The following is a 23272-nucleotide window of genomic DNA, read 5'->3' as shown; positions in this document are numbered from 1 at the left end:
ATTAGTGAATGAGATGAGACCAAGTGTCAGAGACCCTGATACTAAGCCATGTGATCTTTGTTTTTCCTCTCCTTGCTCAGTTTGCTCCCTTCCTGGTGGTCATATTGGATTCCAATTCCCATATTGGATACTTATGGCTGGTGAACCTAGTTGGATAGAGCATGGACTCACATATTATGCATTTGTGGTCTCCCTAGGTCCTGTGGCTGGTCTGGGAAGTGATATTACTGTTACATTAATGCTTTAAATATCATATACATTCATGCTTTTGTTCACTGCATGATAGTGTATAGTCTCCTCCATTGACATCCCATCAGCATGAGCCTACAATTCCCACTGACTTGGTAAAGCTTATTTCTCAGATGATGAGCTATGAGGAGTGGATTAAGTGCTCTGCACATCCTTTCTCCCCAACAAGTAACCCATGAATTGAGAGAGTGAGAAAAACTGGTGTAAAAGAGGTAATAGATTCTATTTCTAGATGAGACAGGTGGCTCTGAAGCCACCACTTATTCATTCTTTCAATGGAATGAGCCATAATATGTGACCATGTGCATGTTCTCTCATAATATCTCACAATAACCAGTGTGTGGCACTGATTATAAGAGGGACCAGAGAACGGGAACATGGATGACTCAGACAAGTGCATCCTTAATTTTGGAGACAAAATTGCAAACGGTGGGAGGTGAGAAGGGTTATCATAACCATTGTCTCTCAGTGGACCTTTGCAACAGTCCAACTTGGTCTGCTAGCTTCCTCTCCCACTTCCCCAGTCCACTCTCCACATAGGGGCTAAAAAGCAGGTTGTTTTAAACATAAATCGGATCACTCCCATGCTTAGGATCCAAATGTCTTATATGACCCACAAGACCCACGTGGACCAGTTCCTTCCTATTTCTCCAACCTTATTCCTCCAGGTCTTCCCCTCGTGCACTACACTCCATCCACATTGGGCTCCTTTCCACACTCTGAACATGCCACATTTGTTTTCACCTGAGCACCATTGCAGTTGTGGCACCCTTTTCTTGGATTGCATTTCTGCTAGCTCTTCATAAATCTGACTCCTTTTCATTGTTCAAAACTCAACTCATTCATCATCTCTTCAGAGCAGCCTTCCTTGACTATCCTAGCCAGAGTAATTCCCACCCTGTCACCATAGCCCATTTCTGCTTATTTTCTTCATAGAACTTACAACGAACTGAAATTATCCTAGTTACTGATATATTTATGTAATTTTTGCCTTTTCCTCCCACTAGCCTGTACACTCCATAAGAGCAGGGAATTTCTTTGGCTCATCACTATATGTCCAGTGCTTAGCACAAAGCCTGGCACACAGCAGGCTTTCAATAGTCAAGGAAAGATTTCTAAATAATAACCTCACTTTTCACTCTCTCAGAGAGGAGGTATTCTTGCATGTAGTTTTCAGAGGGAAAATAAGTTTGGTCCCAGGGGTTCTGCTCTTCTACCCATGTACTCCACTGACAACTTTAAAATATGAGAAACTCCATTTACCTGGGCATTCCCTGAAGTGCAGGTCCCTTGGGAAACACGTGGATTGGAGGAAGGAGGTGGAGGTGGAAGGGAGGTAAATGTTGGGTGTTTTCCAAACCAATCTTCTCATCACACATACATTTTTAATGCTGTCAGAATTTAATTTGTTATACAAAGCTGGAAGCAGTCGCGTTGTGTGTAAATAGCAAACTGTGGGAAGATTGCTCTCTGCAAATACGTTTTGCCAGCCCAGTCTATTTCCATACCCATTAAATGCACGAGCCCGCTGTCCCTGGTGCTGAAATAAGAGAACCAGCTGGGCACCAGGCCTTAGCGAGGGTCCTTCCCCTGTCCAAGGTGCTGAAACAACCTCTGGGAGCTACCCCTGGCGTATGGTCACCAAGCATAGCTGGATCACTGCAATGATAGCTGTTGGAAATCACAAGGCTGGACTATAATTCAATTCTAATTTAGTATGTCTTGAAATTAATCCAGGAGCTGCTGCGACAGCCATCCTATTCTGCTCTAGGGAGAGTGGCAGGGCTATGGGATGATGAGACCTTTTGGCAGCTCCAAGGGGCATGTCCAGCCTCAGGCGTTGTGCACCACATCAATAATGCCATGAGGAAGGACAGAGGTGTCACAGATCGTGGTTCACAGTCTCCACTCGCCATGACACCTGTCAGTCCAGCCTTACACTACGTGGTCTGTAGTGATGTCTCTGCTGGAAGATCCCATAGCTCATTATCCTCATGTGCACAATGAACAGCTATGTTTCCATTTCCCTCAAGATGGAAAATAAAGAACAAAGGTTTGTAATTTTATAGCCCTTGAGAAGTGAATGACAGGTGACGATTTAAATTTTGGACTGAGGGAGTGGAGTGACCATTTGAAAACATTTATTAACCATTTTGAGGAATAACTTGTATAAAGTACACAAATCTTAAGTATACAGCTTAAAAGTGTGCATGTGTGTATAACCACTATCCAGATAAAATGCATAACATTTTCAGCACCACTTTCTTGTGATGCCTCCCACCAAGGGTAACTCCTTTTCTGACATCTGTCACCAAAGATTAGTTTTTCTTGTCCTTGAACTTCATATAAATGTATTCACTCTTCTATATCTGACTTCTTTCATTCAACATCATGTTTTGAGATTCATCCATGTCATTGCATATCAGTAGTTCATTCTTTTTTTATTTCTGTATAATACTCTTTTGTGTGAATAAACCACAGTCTATTGATACATTCTACCATTGAGGGACATTTGAGTTGTTTCCAATTTGAGGCTGTTATGAATAAATCTGTGAACATTCTTGTGCATGCCTTTTGATGGACAAAGCACTCATTTATGTTGGGTACATACCCAGGAGTGAAATTGCTGATTATATGTATATTTGCATCAATTTACAGTCATTTTTTAAAAAAAGATGAATTTCTCCTTTGTGATTTTGCCTTTCTTCATTCTTTTGGTCAACAGAGAAGATGTTCTAGGGAAAACTCTGTTTAAATAATGTGGCTTTAGATTTTTCTGGGACATTTTATTGACTAATATTGATTAGTCAACTATTCCCTACTAATCTTTTCCTAGAAACCAGAGACATTCTTCCCTGAGACCTTTCTTCTCTTTGGTTATCATCATGACTGACCCCTGTAATGGAATGTGAATGAGATGATGCAGAGCTTATAATGAATAATCTTCTCCTTCCTCTGCATCCAGGTACAACAATGTCTGAGAGAAGAATCTGGCCAAGAAGAGCTAGGAGCATCATATTTACCTCCCCCCACCTCCCCGCCAGTGCAATGAAAGAATCTTGGGAGCTCCACACACTCAAAGGTCAATTAAAAATCTGCAAGGAGTTTTATGCTCCAAGAACAGAATGGGGATGGGTAGCAGGGAAAATAACAAGGTCCTTCTCCTTTGTTCTTCTCCATTCTTGTCTTTTGTCCAGATTTTATGAGATTTGGGAGCATTATATTTACTGCTAGTATACAATGTTTAGATAATTTTAGGGTTCAAATTTGGACTGTATTATAGACAGCTCAACAATCTCAAGGGCACACATGGAGTATTTTACAGATTTTCCTAAACATTGATCCATTCATTAGGAGACCAAATGCCCAGTCTGCCTCACCTCCCTGGATGTTCTCCCTGGCCTTGAAGTCACGAGATTTTCCATTACACATTTACTCCTCTGTAAAATTTCTCTCTCTCTGTTGCTCTATGCTCTTTTTTTTTTTTTAAACACTAGGTCTGTCATTCTCCTCACTTCTTTCCTCTGGACTTCTCATTTTCCCTCTCTGCTTCCCTTCCCACTTCCTTCTGTCAGGCATACCCTTTGGACAAAAGATCTCTGGGTTCAGAGCAGCCAAAATGACTGACGAAGAATAAAATGAGACTCTGATGTTCTCTTGAGATGGAGATAAAGTTATTACAGCCCCTTTGGAGGTAGCAGTAGAGATGGATAATGGTTTGTGCTTTATGAAATGGAAGCAATCAGAACTATGTCAACAAGAACCAAAGACCTTCCATCCTGCCTTTCTGAGTTGGGGTTAGAGAAGCTCTCAGCTGAGCTGAGGGTTAAAGGACTTGAAACTTAGGATAAGGAAGGAAAGTAGAACACACTTGTGGTATACCTTGGCTTGGATCCCTTTGGCCTAGGGAGCTGGGGGTCAGGAAGTCATGGTGGGACAAGAGAGGGTGCAGTGTTCACCCTGGGGCCCTGGGAATCTTGGAGGGTCACACATATCTTTGACATGCCTTTAGGGAGTCCCTGTAGGACTGGAATTAAGGGCTCTGCCTGCCTCAAGGTTATTTAACTTCCTCATCAGCCATCAAGGCTACCTGCAGGTCATACAAAAAGTGATCTCCAAATCTGCCATAGCTGCAGGATTCTCCCCTGGCCCACCCCACCTCTCTGGCCTGAAGATGGTCACTGTCAGCACTTTCCCTCTCTATGTAGATCAATAGGGCCCTTGGATATGACCTCAAGTTCAATTATGGCTTCAATTATGGAATAAAGAGGCCGTTATTGCACACCTACCTCTTATTAAAAACACTGCACTGGGGGGCTGGCAGAGACTGGACCTGGGGGGAGTCATTAGCCCACTAATTTGAAATCAATTTAAAGTGTATTTGCTTAATGGTATAAGCATAGTGAATTATCTATAAATTGTTAATTTAGTGGAATGTCACACCAGATTTTCGTTTTATAAATTGCATTTTGGGGTTGGCAAGTGTATATGTCCTTTCTCTCCCCTCCACCCTTGCTTTCTCTCTTTTTTATAAAACAAAGCTTGATAATCTGTCTTCTGGGATTCAACCCATAACAGGAGGGTTGAACACAATTCAGGCCATAATAGGAGGCCTTGTGCACTCCTGCTCATTCTTCAGGAACCATGACGCTGCCTTGTGAACAAGCCTGGTGAGTGACATATGGCCCTGTGACCCTTGTTCCCCCAGCTTGACAGCTAGCCAGGCCCCCAAAGCAAAACCACTCAGTTAACCCACAGCTGACTGCAGACGCATGAGAGAGTCTCTAGCATCAGAAGAACCACCCAGATTATCCCAGCGTAATTTAATTAGCTTACAGAATCATGAGCTAAATAAATGGCTATTGTTTTAAGCCACTAGTTTTTGAAGTGGTTTGTGAGGCGGCAATGGATAATTGGTATATTGAGACTCAGAGAGATCATGTGGCTTTCACAAGGTTGCACAGCTATAGGTGGAACCCATGCAGCCTGATGGTCTGATTACCACACGATGGGGAAAGGGCCTGCCTCGAGGTATCAGATGTCCCAAAGTCCCCCTGGGTCAAGGGCCCCAGAGTCCCTTAGTGGGACCTCTGGAGTTCAGTGATTCAGGGGGCAAAGATGGGAGGAGTCTTGCCTCAGCTCCGCCATTTGCTGTGAGATCTTGAGAGAAATCACTTCATCTTCCTGAGCCTCAATTTTCTCCTCTGTAAAATGGGGTGCTAATAGGCCTGCTTTGCAAAGTTGTGTGAAACTGGCGAGACAGCCTCTTGTGGGTTGCATAGTGTTATACGCATTTTAGGGTGTCTCTATTTTTATTATAATAATGTCTTCTATGCTCTCTGTTCCCTTTGGTGCTACCTGCACCACTGAGCCACACCAAGTCACTGCTCAGGGTGGAGGCAGTTGCATGCAGTAGAAACTGACCTTGGAGTCAGCCAGCCTGGGTTAGAATCCCACCACTAGGTAAAGATAGGTGACTCACTTTCTTCTCTGAAAAATGGGATACAATCTTCCTTTCAGGGAGGGTAGTAGGAATGACATGATTTCAAGGCATGTGTAAGGGACTCAGTTATATCTCAGCTTCCCTCCACCCCTCCCTGTAGAATTCTGCCTGTTCTCACCAAGGGAAGGCAGATCTGCCCTGAAGGCACTCTGGCAGGCAGAGTGGAGTGACTGTTGCGGCACAGTCTGGTCAGAAACCCTTCTCCTCTCCCCACACAAGCCAGATAAGTACAAGCAGCATCTCTGTCAGGTAGGCTTGTGCAGAACAAAGGCTCCACTGATCTGCTGAGAAACCCGTCCTTCACCTCGAGTCCCTTTGACAAGAGGTGGGGGAGGAGGCTGAAGGCAAGGAAGGATGCAGGGTTTCTGGAGAGTAGAAGGCATCTGTTAATTCATCCCCCTGTAGAGAAGCAGAGCAAGGGCATCCTTCTGCCCCAGTTCTGATGAAATAGTTCCCATTTTACAAGTAGGCAGATGGAGGCTTGAAAGGGACAGGAAATTCATTCAGTCAGCAAATATGTATAATGAATATACTCTATGCCAGGAACTGGGGATATTCAGTCTTTTGCCTTCATGGAATATGCCCTCGTGGGGAGAGAGAGACAAGTAGAAGGTCACTAAAAATATGGGGCACAAGAAATACAAAGGGCTGTGGGGTCACATCCCAGTACAGCCAACTCAGACATGGGGCAGTAGTGAAGGCTTCCTGGAGGAAGCTGAGTCCCAAAGGGTAGGAAAGAGCTATCAAAGTGCAGTAGGGAGAGGAGTGTTCCAGGCAGGGAGAACAGCCCACAGTGGAGGCTGGAGGTGAGTCAGAGCACTACATGCATCAGGACTGAAATAAATTTGGTTCAACTGAGGCCCAAGGTACAAAGTGGAGTCAGTAGTGTGAGATAAAAATGGGGAAATTGTCAATGAGACCCTAAAAGAATTCGAAGACTACATGAAGGACCTTCATCTTTATTCTGGAAGTAATGGCCAATGCTTCAGTCAGCTATTGCTGCAATAATGCTGCAAAACAAATCTCCCCAAACCCAGTGGCATAAAACAACAATCACTTACAGTGTCAGCTGAGAGTCAGGTGATCTATGCCAGGACTAGCTTTGCTTGACTCTAGACTACAGCTTGGATCCAGTCTGTTCCACATATCTCTCAGCCTCCTAGAACAGGTGGGCTCCCTGGGACACATCTTTCTCTTGGAGAAGCAGAAGCTCAGAGGGCAAGTCCCCTCAGACAGACATATTTCAAGCCTTTGCTTGCTTCACGCCTGCCAGCATCCCAGTAGACAATGCAAAGTCATATGGCCAGACCCAGCATCAATGGGACAGGAAAAAACATTCCACTCACAGTTGGAGAAAAACTAATTGGGAAGCAAATAGTCCCTATTTATTGAACAGCTTTGCAACTTTAAGCACATAAATGCTACCCTGAGTTGGGAACAATGACGATGGTAGTGATGATGGTTTAGCAGATATCACTATGGCCAAGTCCTTGGCATTATATTATCTCATTTAAAATACAACAAGCATGCACCATGGACTATTCTATTTAATGGATAAGCAAACAGGTTAAGATAGAGCAAGTGACTTGCTCAAATTCACACAGCTAATGGAGGCAGAATGAGGACACAAAACCCGATTTCTAGGACTCCACACCAGCACAGACACATAGCCTGGCCCCGGCCTTTTTCTATCACCCTGTGCCCCTACCAAGCATCCCCTCTGCCTTCCCAACTACAAGGGGGAGAGGAAGAGGCATCAGGCAATGCCACACTCCCAGTCACTCCAAAGCCTCTGATTAAATTCTTTGGCTCCAGAGCAGGTGGTTATCCCATGTTTCTGCTTAGAGGAGGAGGCAGGGAGGCTGCCATTGGCCCCACCAGCTCCTGGCAGTGCCTGGGTTCAGAGCACTTCAGCTGATGTTTGTAGATGCTTTTTCTGGGTGGAGGGTGCTCCCCTCCCTCCTTCCTCACTGCTCACCCTGCCTCACTACACCCTCCTCCAGTCTACCCTCTGCCCTGCAGCCAGAGTGAGCTCTCTAAGGAGTAGATGAAAGCCACATTTCTCCTCTGCTTAAAAAAACAATCATCCAGGTACTACATTCCTGAAGTCAAAAAAAATCCAAGAATGTGAAAAGATTTATTAAAAAAGTCTTCCTCCAGTGATTGTCTGCCATCTGCCTAGTACCCTCCCCCCCTGCCCCCCGCCGCCATGCCCACAGGTAACCAGTGTTTTAGCTTTTCTTGTTTCCTTCAGCATTTCTTTATGCATATACAAGTGAAAATGAGAATATATCCTCTCACCTACCTATTTTTTTAAACACATAAGCTAGCACATTTTACACACTGTTTTGCCATGTTGCCCGATTTGATGTAGTTTGGTGATGTTTCGCCTGTTGGCACTTAGCTTCCTTGTTCTTTCTTTACAGCTATAGAGTATTCTATTGTCTGAAGGGACTAATTTATTTCATTGGTCCCTGTGTTGATGGACATTTAGGAGCCCCCAGTCCTTTGCTATACCAGACAAGGCTTCAGTGATTAATGTCTACACTTGACCAGTGTGTGTTTATCTGCAGGCTAAATTCTCAGAAGTGGGTTTGCTTAGTCAAAAGGATCATGCAGTTGTGATTTTGAGTGTTACTGCCAAATCACCCTCCATTTTGAGTTGTTTCTACTCTTACCAACAATGCATAAGAGAGCCTGTTTCCCCAAACCTTGCCAACAGAGTGTGTTATCAAACATTAAGATTTTTACCAATTGGACAAGCCTATAATGGTCTCCTGCTTTAAAGAACCCTTCATTATATCCCCATTCCCCTGGGATAGAGTCCAGCTTCCTTGGGCAGTCATAGGAGTGGGCACAGCTTTTTCCTTTTTAAGAGTACTTTGTCAGCCAGGAAGGTAGATGTGGACATGACTCATGGTAACATGGAACATGGTGTTCCAGCAAAGAGCCATGCAAGAGAAGTGGAAGCCTTCATGGAGAAGATGGCATCTGAGCTGAGCCTTGAGGGACAGGCCAGAGTTTGACAAGTGTTAATGGGGGAAAAGTAAGGGGGACATGTGCGTATAGTCCAGAATGGAGATGGGGAATGTCTGGGGCAGATGAAGAGTCTAGGATGGCTGGAGGACCTTGAAGGAGGTGAGCTTGAAGGGAGGCTTAAGGCCAGGTCATTATGGGCCTTGAATGTTATGTGCAAGAGTTGGGGCTTAAGCCTGTAAATATTAGAAGCTCTTGAAGCCTTTGGTGGGGGGCTATTTAGTTAGGACTCTTGATTTAAAGTGAAAGAGAACCTTACTCAAAGTGGCTTAAGGAAAAGGGGATTTATTGGCTTAAGAAAGAAATCTAGGCATGTCTAGCTTCAGGCATGGCTGGATCCAGAGGTTTAAGTAATGTGATCAGAAATTTGACTTTTACCCTTAGCTCTGCTTTCCTCTGATCTGGCCTCATTTCGAGGCAGGCTCTGGGCTCCTCCCACAACCTGGGAATATCAGTCAAAAGACAGTACATCTTTCCCATGATTCCAGCAAGTCCCCAGGAAGACACTCAATGGACCGACTTGGGTCAGGTGCCCATCCCTCCACCAATCACTTTGGTCAGGAGATGGAATGTGCTTATTGTCCAGGCCTGGGTTACATACCCACTCACCTGGTGGAGGGGTGGGGGTGATGTAAGGGGGTAATTGGGGGAGTGTGTGTGTATGGGGGAGGGTGGTCTCAGCCTCACCTGCACCACATGTCCGGGATGTGGGAAGATCCTCAAAGGAAAAATCAAGGTGCAGTGACCAGAGAGGGAAGAATGGGCTTGTATGGGAGACAGATTACAGGTGGGGAAGCCAAGAAGGAGACAGTAAAGTTTAGGAAGAGGGTGGGGGAAAGGAAGAGGCTCCCTTTGAGCCCCCTGTTGGGGGTGTGGTGGTGGGGGGGCCCGAGCACCTCTTTGTGGCTGGGAAGCACGCTCTGCCATCTGCTGCAACCTGGTCTCAGGATGCAGACCTAGTCTCAAAGGCAAATCCAGGCAGCCTTGGAGGGTGGGGCTGGTCAAAGACATCAAGCCCCATGCCAGCCTGAGCCCCTCAGGCACAGTGATGTGTGGAAGAGGGAGGCTGGGCTCGTATTATTTCACATCCGCTGGGAGTGGCTGGCATTTCACAGGACTCTGCAGAGCCTTGAATGCCAAAGGCAATGGTATTTAGCCTGCTGGAGTGCGTGTGACCACCGCTCCAAACTCCTCTAGAGGCAAAGGAGACTTGGTTCTTCCTGAGGAACTTTCTGCAGGAACCGAGGCTGGCCTGCGAGGCCTGTGCAGAGGGCCACTCTGCGTGCTTTGCTCAGCTCCCTTTGATTCACCTGGTGGGTTGTGCGTGTCACTCTGAGCCAGATGTTCTCTCCTGGGCCAGCGTGTTACCTCTTTCCACGTCTGCTGCCCCCAAAGCCTCCAGCCTTGCCCCCTCGAAGATCCAATGAATCCCTTCTTTTATGCTTAACATCAGCCTGCAGTGGGCTGTCCTTTGGCTCAAGAAGGCCTGTGTCTGGTGGGATCAACTCCCCAGAGGCGAGAAAACCGGTCCTCAGTCCCAGTTCCAGTCCCAGTCCCAGTCCCAGAAAGGGCCCTTTCTCCTCACTCTTCTTCCTCACTGCTGTTTGTGGTTATGTGTTTGAGGGTTTTTTTTTTTAACGTTTTATTTATCGTTTGAGAGAGCGTAAGTGAAGGAAGGGCAGAGAGAGAGAGAGAGAGAGAGAGAGAGAGAGAGAGAGAAGGGGACAGAGGATCTGAAGTGGGCTCTGTGCTAACAAGCTGACAGCAGTGAGCCCAACGTGGGGCTGGAACTCACAAACTGTAAGATCGCGACCTGAGCCGAAGTCAGACGCTCAACTGACTGAGCCACCTAGGCACCCCGAGGGGTTCTTTTGTTAATTTTCCCCACCTCCACAGTAAGGTCCAGGAGGTCAGGGTCTGGGTCTGTGTTTGCGTTACCTTGTATCACTGAGGCCTGGAATGTTGCCTGGCACACAGTAGGTGCTCAGCAAGGAAGTTGTTGGACAAATGAACACACAGCTCCAATGGGTATTCTTCTGCCTATCAGATGTGAACAATGATGGGAACAAGAGAGACTTGGGATGGCCACCGATGGTGGACGAAGAGGACAGCTGGACTTCAGGAGACTCAAATTCTGCCAGCATAGCAGTGGAAGGATTTGGAGCTCTGGACATCGTTTTGTCCCCTGCCCCATTTCCCAAGGGATTATATCAATGTTCAGTGGTTTGTTCAAGGTCACCCAGGCAGGGCTGGAACTAAGACTCGGACACTGGGCTCTCAACTCTAGACCTGGTGTTCCTTTTTCTGAGAGTAGCATGCAGGCAGGGGACAGCAACTGAGGGACATTTGTCAGCTGGCCCTCGGGTCAAAGGTGGTGCATGCTGAGAGGCTGAAGGGGACAGAGAACATATAGTCAGGAGCCAACAGCCCTGGGTGGGAAGCCCAGCTCTGTCTCTCACAAGCTGTGTGATCTCAGCCCAGTTACTTTTTGTCTCTGAGCTTCAATTTCCTTCAGCAGTGAAACAGAACAAAAACATTCCCTTCTGAAGCTGTGAGAATTCCCAAGAATGCATGGATAGGACCTGGGACGCAGTCGGCACTCCAAAAAAAGCTGGCTCTCATTAATAAGTATCTCCTGGCCTCCAAAGGAAGGAGGGAAAGAAGCTGGGGCTCAGGGAACTTTTGCAGGTGACAAGGGTCTCTCTCTGCTGGGCTCCCCTGGTGTCCCGTGGCCCTCCTTGGCCTGCTGAATGCCTGCACATCTTCACAGACCCCAGAATAACTGCTGTGCCCGAGCTAATGAAGGGCATCTCATTAATGCTCAGCAAAAGCTCATTAAGACCGTGAGCTGTGCATCAGTAGCAAAGGAAGGTCAAGGTTCTTTTCATGGGAGTTAGTGCCTCTGGGACTCTGCGTGCGAATATTCACAAACAAGTTAAAGGGCGATTTACTTGTAGACAAGTAGACAGTCAGGTGCGTGGGCCCAAATAGTCACCCACATCCTTCCCTCAGCCTTGCCTCGGCCCCCGCCCCTGGTGAGGAGAGCATTCCTGGCCGGGAGCTGGACAGAGCGGTCACCACACAGGGCCTGAGGGACCAGGACAGGTCAGCTTTGATTAGGAAATAAAGATCCTAAGTTGAGAATGCCACCCACAGAGGGGGAGCCTGGCAGGGAGGCGGGGTGGGGGGGGGTGGCGGGAGAAGCCTGGTGCTACCGGAAACTGCCCTCCCCTCTGCGTCCCAGGTGTTCGTCCGTGAGACAGGAGCCGAGCTCACTGGAGAGCTAGAGGGGTCCCCAGAATAGTGCCCAGGCAGGGCAGCCCTAGTCAACTGCGGGGAGGTGACAGCGACGCCAAGGCCTGGCTGCCTGCTCAACACCCCCACAACACTGAAGAAACCAGAGGCCAAGGGGAAGGAGGAGGAGCTGTTTCTTAAAAGGAAATGGGCTGAGGGTTTCTTTACAAATGGGCATTATTGGACTGCATGCAAATGATATGCAAATGACTTTGCCTCTGCTTTAAAACTACGTTATTGGAGAGGCTATTAGACAGACGGGGCAGTCCTTTCTTAGAGCACCTTCCGGGCTGTCTTGTTGACTTGCCTCCCAGTCACCCCCTCCCACCTGGGCTTCACCCGGAAGCTTGCCTGCTCCTCCCACAGTGCTGATCACTGGAAGGGGCACAACCCCATAAGGGTCCCCCACGCTGCAGAGCCCTGGGTTCACTGGCCTGGCCTGAATCCCTGAGCAGCCCCTTCAGGGCTGTGTGGTCCCAAGCACAACCTGCCCCTGAGAGACAGTGCTCTTTGCTGGGCCTCCAAGGGCTCAGGTTTCACTTAAGGCTGACGAGAGAGTGCTTAAGTGTGAATATGGTACACATTCAACGGTTTCCAACCCAGATTTTCTAACCATAGGCCTCTCGCTCGATGTGACCACCAACTTTGAATGTCCCCATCATCGGGCTTTATTATAATTCTCCCACAGGCAGTATGCCCTTACTGGCCGAGCATACATCCTGGGGCAAGCTGGCTGGGGGCAAAGTCTGGCTCCACCTTAACTAGCTATGTGACCTAGCCAAGTCCATCTCTTAGAGCCTTGGTTTCCCCGTGTGCAAAATGGGTATGCTAGCACCCACTCTGTAAGGTTAATGAAGGATCTATGCAGGCTGAGCCCTGTTCTGGGTTGAAATGTCCCCCCGAAAGACGCACTGAAATTCTAACCGTGGCACCTACACATGTGAGCTTACTTGGAAATGGGGTCCTCGCAGATGATAAAGTCGAGTCATTAAGACAGACCCTCATCCGATACCACTGGTGTCCTTAGGGAAAATGACGTCAACATCACAGAGAAAAGACGAGCACGAGAAGGCGAAGGCAGAGATTGGAGTGATGTGTCCAGAAGCCGAGGACCACCAAGGACTGCCAGCAACCAACAGGAGGCAGCAGAAAGGCCCAGAACAAATTCTCCCTTGGAACCTCCAGGAGGAACCACACTGCCGACACCTTGGTTTTGGACTTCCAGCCTCCAGAACCGCGAGAGAATAAGCTTCTGTTGTCTAAGCGCCGCCCCCACCCCCCACCCCCGTCGGTGGCATTTTGTTATGGCAGCCCCAGCAGATTAATACAAATCCTCAGAAGGACGTCCAGCACGGTAACTGGTACCATTAACTGCTCAGTGTCTGTCTTCACCATAGATGGGGGGGTGGGGGTGGGGAGGGCAGCAGTCCAAAAGTCTGCTGTTCCCGGCACAAATACCGAGTCCCTGCTTGGTAGGACACTAAGTGGGAACATGGTGCTGTGCTGCTGTTGTGCATCCCTGGACCCCAGTTAATATTTACAGATGGCCAGGTGAGCTAGCCCGGACACCACCCTTGACACCTTTCTCACCCTCAGGGCTCAGTTCCCGCTCAGTCTGTGTGCAGCTCCCCAAAGCCCAGGGGGCAGCGTCTGCCCCGAGGAAGGAGGCCAGTACCTGGTGCAGCACGCGGCACGCCAGACGTGCTCAAAAACGCCCCAGCCAAGGAGCCAGAGGAACCCCTTAAAAGAAGGCACATCTACTGAGCCCCACTCCCACAGAGCTACCCAAAGCCCCCAACCTCGCCCCTGCACGCAGAGCACTCTGGGACCTTGGTCCCTGGGGGGCCCAGGCCCACCCCCTCGCCTGCGAATAGTTATCACGATTTGAAGAATATGGGGGAGCCAGCGATGTTACGATGCTCGTGTTAATGGCGGCAGTTTCCTGTCACTGGGATTGGAACCATCTGCTGTGAGATGCCGGCAGGCACAATCAGCCCCCATCTCCCAGGGGCTGTCTCCCCCAGTTCTGGCCCCAGAGTCGGGTGGGGGAGCTGGGGACTTGGATCAGTGAGGAAGGCTGTGTTGGGGCCCTGCAGCCCCCGGGGAGAAGGAGCCTGTTGAGACTGGGGCCAGGGTCGGGCATGCAGAACCCCAGGCCAGTCTCTGTACTCTCTGGCCAGGACCAAAAGGCCTGGGAGGGACCACAGGACCACCCAGCACTGGCCGCCATAAAGCTGGGGGAAGGGAAAAATAGGATAGGGGGTGCAAGGCCCCTGCCCTTGAACCTGCTGTGCTCTTCCTGCAAATTCCCCGAGGGGAGCATGGGACTCAGGAGGCGGCTGGGCTCTGTCACCGACCCAGCTACAGGTCAGTCAATGTGCCTCCTGGTGCCTCAGTTTTCACATCTGTAGAACGGGGGCCCTGTAACACCCGCATGCGAAAGTTGTCAGCACTGAGGCAGTGTGAGAGGGACACCCCCGTGGTGACCCGGCATGGAGGGGGGCTGGACTCTTCTGCTATCAGGGGATGTCTGGCACGATGGTAGCCAGCTTCCCATCCAACTCTGGCTGGGCGCCGTGATGAAGGCAGTGCGGGCCACACAGGTGGGCATCGGCTCCCACGCTGAGCGACTTGGCGCCTTTCCAGCTCAGGCCTGGGAACAGAACGAGTTAGAGCCGAGCCAGGAAACACGTCTCTGGGATCAGAGAGCAAGGGCCTCGTCCCACGCCCGCTGGACAAAAGGTGCATTAAGTCAGGGCCCAGTGCCAGCGCTATAGGGAGGTCCCAGTGGGCAGGGGGATCTTATAGCCACTCCGGAGGAGCATGAGGCAGGCGGCCAACCCCAGGGCCCCCGCCAGGAGCACAGCGCCCAGGGCTTTGAGGAAGGAAGTCCTGGTCCGGGTGAAGGAGCCGGGGGCCATGATGCCGAGCAGGGCCGTGCTGACCGTGAGCGTGTAGAGGATGGAGACACCTGTGTTGAGCGCGACGATCTTGCCGAACTTGGCAAACGGGGCGATGATGCAGAAGAAGAGGGGCACCGTGGCGATGACCGTGGTGAGGGCGCTGGAGACGATGGCCACTCCCACGTGCCGCACGGCCTCCAGTGTCCTCCATTGGCGCTGTGAGTGGGTGTCCTGGTGTGGGGTGAGGGCAAGAGCTGGGGCCAGGGACGGACATGCCAGCGGGATCCCTCCCCGCCTGGGGCCAGCCCGCTCCTGGAGGCCCCCAATTCTGCCTCCATAAATGGGGCCAGTAACAGCACCTGCTCCCCAGGGTGGGTGTGAAGATGAACCAACTCCCTGAAGAGGGCGCACAGGCAGGCGCTTAAAGGTTGCTATGACGACCAGGCTAAGGCTGATTTGCACAGTAGGTCTTCACAAACGGCCCTGATTGGAACGGAGCTCTTTCTTTTGACCAAAAGCACCTAAACACATAGCTGATTCGCGTATTTATGAGCGTTTTCACACCACCACAACTCCAGGTTAGGAAACAACGAAAACTTTACGAGACCCAGAGCTGGTGTGGGCACAGAGTATGTGAGTACATTCTCACTAAGCCGAGAGGTCCAGACGGGTGGTTGGTGGCCTCAGAGTCACGACTGGAACAGCCCGCCCTGCTCCCCAGGCTGGAGAATGAGACTCGACACAGGGAAGCAGGAAGGGCCCTTGGGCGTCAACGGGTCCAACCCCTTATGCTCATTAGAGAAACAGGCTGGGGGATGGACCCGCCCAAGGCCCGGAGCGCTGCTCGGTGGAAATGCCTTAGGACCCAAGTCCCCTGGGCGAGGAGACTGGCCGTGGAAACCTCAGCCCCTGGAACGCAGTCTGATTGGGAGTTGGGCACCGGGGATGTCCAGCTGTCCTGGAGGACCCCTCTGCTGCACCGGGGACGGGAGATGCGTTGGGGTAGGACTGGCAGGTCGCTCACCTCAGCCTGGTGCGGGGGCAGGTTCTCTCCGGCCAGCAGGTAGCCCTCAACCAGATGGACACAGTAATCCACGGAGGAGCCGACGAGGATGGACAGGGAGATGGCCTCCACGGCACCCATCTCCCAGCCGCTCCAGTACATAATGGTCACCACAAGGCAGACGATGCCTGCAGGGGGCAGGGGGGGAGGCAGCTTGGACCCAGCCTCACCCACACAGTCCTGGAGGGGTCCTGGGCGAACTCGGAGGGCCCCTGGGGAATGGGGCCAAGCCTAGAGTGGAGCCCCCACTTCTAGACACAGGAAGGACAAGGAGGGCCAGGGCCAGAGAGAAGCGGACGCTCCAAGGGGGGGACAGGTGCGGCAAGGGGTCACTGGGCCAGGAGCTACTACCTGGCGACACGCGGCTCCCTTGTGGGAGCACACACGCCTGTGGGGCACCGTCCTATGCACGCCTGTGGCTGAGGGTCTTTCTGCCTGGGAGGGAGGTGGGGGTGGTTGGGAAACCTTCACCGAGGAGATGTGACAGTTAAGGGTGGAGAGAAACCCGCCGACCGGAGGCCACTAGCAAGGCCCCTGCCCATTCCTGGCCCCACAGCCTGATGCCTGTTACCCCTCTGCCACATACCCAAGATGCTCAGGAGCACAGGCAGCAGGAGGAGCACGTGGGTGGTGAACACGGCCACGGCGGCCACACAGATGAGCAAGGACAGGGCCAGGCCGTACAGGGCGCTCTGCACCCCTGGAAGGCAAGAGCAGACGGTCCTCAGCTGGGCTTCGTGGGTGCGGCGCCTACAGGCCCCCCTCCCCTCCGTGGTTCCGAGGTTACTGGGGTTCCACGGGTGGACACGGTCACCACTAGCTGTGTCACTCTGGGCAAGCCACGACCTCCCTGCGCCTCACCCGCAAAAGAGGGCAATCACAGCCCCTACCCCACAGGCCTTGTTGGGAGTTTAGAGAGAACGTGGGTCAGGCCCTCGGCATGGGGCGTGGCACCGGGAAGGCCCAGCATGACAGAGACCTGCCATGTGGCGATCACTGTTACTTTCTAGGCGGCCAGATTCAAGATCAGAGAACGTGGCTAGGTACCCCAGAGCAGGAGACACCAATTCTGGCCTCCGATGGGTACTCCTGGCCACCGTGCTGTTCTGGTTGCTGCAGGGCTCTTGGCCAGGACTGAGGAGATGACAGGCTGTAGCTCAGACAGGCCCTGCCCTGCCCTCCCCACCCCAGGTCACCTCCCTGTCCCTGCCCCCTCCCCCACCTGCTGCCACCAGCCTGGCCCTGGCGTGGGGGCAGGGCTGCCACTTGCCTATGATCTCCATGAAGATCTGTTTCCAGTGCTCGCAAGTCTGGAAGCCTCGGCGCAGGGCTGAGCCCTCAGGGAACGTCTGCAGCTGCTGCTGTAGGAAGCTCTCCCAGCGCAGGTAGTCGGAGTATGTCTGGAAGGAGGACTTGCCCTTGTACGTGGTCTGTGGGGCACATGAGTCAGTGAGACGGGCAGGGGGCGGTGCCCACTCACCCTTCCCAGGTGACAGCTGGTCTGCTCTGTGGCAGATGCAGCCGGCCCTTGGCCACCTGCACACAGAGGATGCTGTGCGTGGGGGCGGAGGGTGCCACAGTCCAGGATTACCTCCCACCAGCCTCTGCGTGCACGTGTGATCCTTACAAGGGCAGCAGGCTCTGATGTAACCACAGTCCCCGTCCCTTTCTAGCAGAGCCCGCTGCAGCTCCCAGAGCCCCCGCGCTCTCACGCCGCGCCCTCTGCACACGCTGTTCCCTCTGCCTGCACAGCCAGCTCCCACTTGGCCTTCAAGGCTCTCACTAGGGTTCTGTCTCTTCCAGGAGCCCTTCTTTGATTAACCGAGACAGGCCTCTGCTGGGCTCTGCAAGGCCTCGGTGCTTCCCCATCATAGCTGTTGTCACTGCCCAGCAAGCTGCCCGTCTCCTGGCTGCAGCGTGAGTCTGCTTCACAGCCCCCAGCTCTGAGGAGCCGTTCGGGGGAAGAGGCAGGCACTCACCCTGCTCTGGGACTTTCACGTGTATCCTCACTGACCCCGTTCTGCAGAGGAGGAACCTGAGGCCGGCGGGGATACGTGATTTGTTCAAGGACACGGAGCACACCAGGATCAGAGGTGGAGCCGGACCCTGGGTCTCGGCACAGGGACAGCAGGGGCGGGCTTGGGAAGCCTCGTGGAGCGAAGTGCCAGGGCCCTGAGGTCCGCAGATGCCCAAGTCAGGGCTCTCGTGTGCTCACGTGTGCGTGCGTGTGCGTGTGCGTGCGTGTGCACGTGGGAGTCCAGGGAGTGTCAGGATGAGAGAGGAAGTAGTGACGTGCGTGGATGGCTGGTCCTTTGGCTTCCAAGCTCTTCCGGGGCAGGCCCAGCACCTGGCTCTGCGACCCACAACCAGGCCCCCCAAAGGGGCCCTCAGAGGGGAGCATCCTAGACTCTCACCAGCCCCCAACCTCGTCTGCTCCCCAGCCCAGAGGCTGCAAAACGACACACACCCTGGGCTGGTGGGAACCGGCGGACAGCCGACATCAGAGAAAGGGCAGCGCCCTGTGGTCAGGTGGCCCTGGTTTAATACCCGATGCTGACACTCATAACCACGTGACCCGAGCAGCCCCTCTGGTCTGGGCCGGGGGCGGGGAATCAGGGGACACACGTGAGGCGAGCCCTCGGCACTGTGCCCGGCTGGCCACGGGAGCTCACCGACTCAAAGGCCATGGAGATCCACTGCACTCGGCCTTCCTTGACGCCCACCGCCCCGTGGGACAGCTGCCCCGGGAGCAGGTTGGGCTCCGGCAGCTCCTTGCATTCAGGGTGCAGCATCTGCAGGACGGAGGAGGTGCTGTAGCCTGCGGGGAGAAGGGGAGAGAGGTGGTCAGGGAGGGGACCCCAGGAGAGCACCCCTGCCCCACCCCATCCCCCCCCCACCGGACGTGTGTCCTCACCCGCCGGGTGAGAGCGTGGGAGGGGTGCACGCCCTTCCCCCACCCCCCCAGCTTTCAAACGTGTCTGTAACCAGTGGCAGTGCCATTAGGCAACTTACAACAGTCACTTGCCATTGGGGTGGAAAAGGACATCTTGTGCTCCCTTGAGCAGAGCCCTGGCAGGGCCTCATCTGTGTCAGCCCCGGCCCTGGCTCCCAGTTCTGGAAAAGCTATTCCTGCAGGTGCCCCCACACATGTGCACGTCTGCACCTGTTCACGTTCACGCATGAGCCCACTCGGGAAGAGTCACGCACCCCTCACCCCAGCGCGGATGCAAATTCAGGCACAGATGCCTGTCTGCAGGACACGCGCCAGGCACACGTGTGTGTGCTCACGTCTGTCCACCCGTGGAGCCTCCCCAGCCTGTCCTCCCCCCGCGCACCTGAGGGAAGGCACTGGGCCCCGCCTGGCTTCACCAGCTCCGAGTTCCCCGCGATGGCCTTGCAGAGGCGACACAGGTGCCCAATTTCTTTGAAGAGATCAAAGCTGCTGTCATAGATGACACTGCCCTTTCCCAAGGAGACACAAGCGGGCACAGGCTGCTCAGTGAGTCAGGAACTCGGCCCTGGGCCCTGCCCCGGGACCAGAACCTCCGAAGCTCCCACCACCATCACAGACACTGTGCTGGAGCCCCGGGCACAGTCGCCTGAGGTCCCTGCCCGAGTCCACTCTGTAGGGCTCCCACCACTGCCCACCCTGCACGGTGAGCCCCCCGGGCTCACCCCTGCTTTTACCCACAGGCTCTCACGGGGGCTTCCTGCTCCCTCCCCTCCCTCTGCACATCCAAATCCCTCACCCACTTCCCCAGTGAGCTTTGTCCCCTCCTTACCTCCCCACCCTCCTCTAAACACCTCGGGATCTTCGGTCTAGACTGATCACACAGATCTCAGACTGTTCTGGCTCCCGAATTACTTCGGGAAAGATTCCTGTATACTCAGCTGGACTGGCTTCTCAAGGCAGGAGCTATGATGGTACCACATCCACAGCCCTGCCTACCACGTGCTCAGCCCCCACTCTGTGCCAGGCGGACCCAGCCACGGCTCCGTCCGTGTCTCTCCCTTTCAGACACCTGAGAGCCCAGCACAGGGCACAAGCGTGTACAAGGGAGGAGACAGAACGGAGGGCCCCTCGGTCAGGCACGCAGCAAGGGCTGTGGGTGCAGGGAGGGCCTCCTGCAGAAGGCGGGGGTTTACACACTTGCATTCTCCCTCAGCTCCGTTCCAGCCCCTCATGCTGAGGGGGCAACCAGCTCAGGCCCAAAATGTACCCAGATTCCTGGGTGATTCTAAGAGCTCAACCCTGATCACTCCTCAAGAGAAACAGTGCCCTCAAGAGCCCATGGTGGTCCCGTCTGAGCTCGGTGAGCAAAGGAGCCAGGAGGGGGTGTGGGGAGCAGGGCTAGTGGCCGCCCGAGCCTGGTTTGTGAACCTGGTGCAGTCGGGTCCTCCGGCATCTGCTCAAAGTGGGCCCACGTACCGGGTCTCCGATGACATGGTTGTCCACCTGCCGCGTGCGGTTGATGCCAATAATGCCAAAGACCACGAAGACCATGGCTCCCGTGTCCACCAGCGGCCGCACGGCTGGCTTCCCGCAGCCGGTGTTCACGCAGGGGTTGAAGCCGAAGGTGGCCGAGAGGCGGGCCTTGGGCACTGCAGAGGGAGTCACGTCTGTACAAGAGGGTGGGGCCCGGCCTCCCCAGGCCCCAAGGCAGCCTCCCCGTGCACGTACCTTTCTCACTGGGCACATAGAAGAAGCCTTTGGTGGGGCCGTCGGGGCTGGAGCTGAGCAAGCAGCCCGGAGGCGCGGCGCACACACGCCCGTGGAAAGGGGGCTTGTGGGACTGAGCAAAGTACACTTTCCTGTGGAGGCAAAGGAGCCGGGCTGAGGCTGGGAAGGCCGGGAGGAGCCTGGGAGGTGAGGCAAGCACAGCCATGTGTGGCTGCGAGCAGGGGCTAGAAGAGTGCAGGGGACGGACTCGGGTCCCCCAGCACCAGGATGTGGTCTCAGGTTGGGGGCTGGGCTCTGGAGGCCACTTCTAGTCTGGCCACTGCCAAGGCCCTTCCCAGGGCTGCCTCACAGCCTTCCCTTCTGCGTGTCTCCCCACCTGCTGCATGAGGGGTGAAGACCAGGTTTCCAAACCGCCCTGCAGGGGGTGCAAGAGTTCACAGAGGGGCCCCCCGGGCCAGCCTCAGGGTTCCTGCTCAGAGGCACCCTCACCTTAACCTGAACAGTCACTGAGCCTCAAGATTCTGTCTGAAGCAAGGGTTCCGCGGTTAGCTTGTTCACCACTGGACCTGATGGAGCTCAAGGTTCTTTCTAGAATGTTCTAAGCTCGTCCAGGCAGCCTGATCCCAGTTGCCGTTGTGTCCTTGCAGAGCAAGCCCAGCCCTGGCCTCAGGGGAGAGCGGGCAGAGGGACCCCCACTGCCCGAGCCAGGGTACCCGAGGCTGGAAGGACCGAGGGAACCCGTCTCAGTCACCTCCCCACTCCCCCCAACCTCTGCACCACTGCCCTCTGCCTCAAGTGGAGTCCAGCCTTTGTGGGTGCCTGGTGCCCTGAGGCCAGGCTGTCAGAGACCTTAGCCCCGTGTGTCACCAGCACAGGGACCGCACTGCTGCTCTCTGGGCACGTATCATCATTTGTAACGACATCGCGGCTGACTCGTTAGCTGCTGTCTCCCGCTAGCTGGCCTAAGGGCAGGACCCACATCTGTCCTGTTTACCACCGTATCCCCAGGACTAGCACGGTGCCGGCACACAGTCGGTGCCCCATGTTTGTTACGTGAATGAACGAGAAATACAGCCTCAATGGAGAAATGAATGTGGGGTCAGAACACAGGGATAAAACCTGGGAAAGAGGTGCCCCCAGCTGCTCAGAGACCCGCCCCCCCACCCCTCCAGTGCACAGGCACAGAATCCCAACACTCAGTAAGTATTTTGGGGCACTTATGTCATACCAGGCACTAGGCAGGGCCTGGGGATACGACAGGTAAGTATAATAGACACAGTCCCTCTCCTGTCTCCTTATGGTCGGGGAGGGGGATGGCGGTGTTTTCTGAATTGATTATATTGGGAGAGAATGTGAAGAGTGCCTTCGAGAGGACGTACGGAGCGCACACGTCCATTCATTCAGCAAGTGTTAGCCGAGCGCCCCCTGTGTGCAAGACATCATGCCAGGTGCGAGGGACGGAGCAGGGGAAGCAGTCAGGGCGCCCGTGGAAGGATGCCTGCGCTCCTGACGCAACACAGCTTATAAACCAGCCAGTGTGTTTCCAGGTGATGATGGGGCCAGACTGGGAGCAGGGGGTCCCTCGCAGGGAGAGAGAGCGGGTGTGGCTCTTCTGGATGGAGGCGGGGTGGGGGGACAGCCTCTCCCCAGGGGGGGCATCTGAGTAGACCCCTGAACCCTGGAAAGAGGCCAGCACATGAGGCTCGCGAAGGAGCTACGGAGCCAGCACGAGGCAGAGCGGCAGAGCAGGTCACGGGCCGTCCTCTGCGCCCAGGTTCCCCGCGCCCCGGTCCCGGGCACAGAACCACCTGAACGCGTGTGTGCACGCGGACAGGGGCTTCCTAAAGGCGTCTGCTGACATCCCTGGCGAGAAGGGGGCCGGGCTGGCGGACACCGGCTTATCCGCGATGCTCTGTTACCGGGTGTGCTGCTGCTCCTTGGCGGCCGCGTAGAAGCTGAAGTCAAACTTCCAGCCCCGCTTGGCGTCACAGGCCAAGGTTGTCACCATCCACTTGCGGGAGGGGCTCGCCGCCTGGAGCAGCCCTACTGTAGACATACAAGCGGTCAGCTTCTTGGTGAAGTTACCCAAAGGCGCTCTATACACCTAGGCAGTGGAGCGACAGAGACAAGACACGTGACTCCGGGGGGCTGCCTCGGCCTGGGCCCGGCCTCAGGCTCCGCGCCCTCCCCCTGAAGCTGGTTCCACCCCGTCCCCGCCCCCACAGCTGGGGACAGAGGCTCAGGAGGCCTGGGTTCGAGTCTGCACATTGGGCAAATCCTTCCCTCCCTGTCTGAGCCTCAGCCCTTTTCTGTAGCTGAGCACCTACTGTGTGCCAGGCCCTGAACACACAGTAGTCAGCAACATGGGTTTGGTCCCTGCCCCCCGGGGGGCTGCCGATCACCATGGCTTTGGGTTCTTGCAGGGGCCGTGAATTAAAGAGTCAGGATGATAAGACACGGGATAAACGGGCAGGGGAGGAGGAGGGCGAACCGAGAAGTGCCCCGGCACAGGGCCGTGAGGAGGTGACAGTTACGCTGAGGCG

The 23272-nt window shown here is 53.8% G+C and overlaps 1 protein-coding gene across 1 annotated transcript in view; it reads right to left on the bottom strand.

The window, feature by feature from the left end:
* Window positions 1–14007: 14007 nt before the first annotated feature.
* Window positions 14008–23272, bottom strand: part of DISP3 (dispatched RND transporter family member 3) — a 30370-nt gene continuing 21105 nt past the window's right edge. The window contains exons 12-20 of the mRNA XM_042953193.1: window positions 22649–22833; window positions 20730–20860; window positions 20478–20650; window positions 19384–19510; window positions 18721–18866; window positions 17319–17478; window positions 16635–16748; window positions 16010–16176; window positions 14008–15216 (exon numbers count right to left, since the gene is read on the bottom strand). Coding sequence (XP_042809127.1) covers window positions 14854–15216; window positions 16010–16176; window positions 16635–16748; window positions 17319–17478; window positions 18721–18866; window positions 19384–19510; window positions 20478–20650; window positions 20730–20860; window positions 22649–22833 — 1566 coding nt within the window. The 3' untranslated portion in view covers window positions 14008–14853. The remainder of the gene's footprint in view (window positions 15217–16009; window positions 16177–16634; window positions 16749–17318; window positions 17479–18720; window positions 18867–19383; window positions 19511–20477; window positions 20651–20729; window positions 20861–22648; window positions 22834–23272) is intronic.

Source organism: Panthera leo, chromosome C1 (assembly GCF_018350215.1).
Source record: "Panthera leo isolate Ple1 chromosome C1, P.leo_Ple1_pat1.1, whole genome shotgun sequence".
In the NCBI taxonomy this organism is placed as follows: Eukaryota; Metazoa; Chordata; class Mammalia; order Carnivora; family Felidae; genus Panthera; species Panthera leo.
This window is presented reverse-complemented; position numbering and strand designations above follow the sequence as displayed.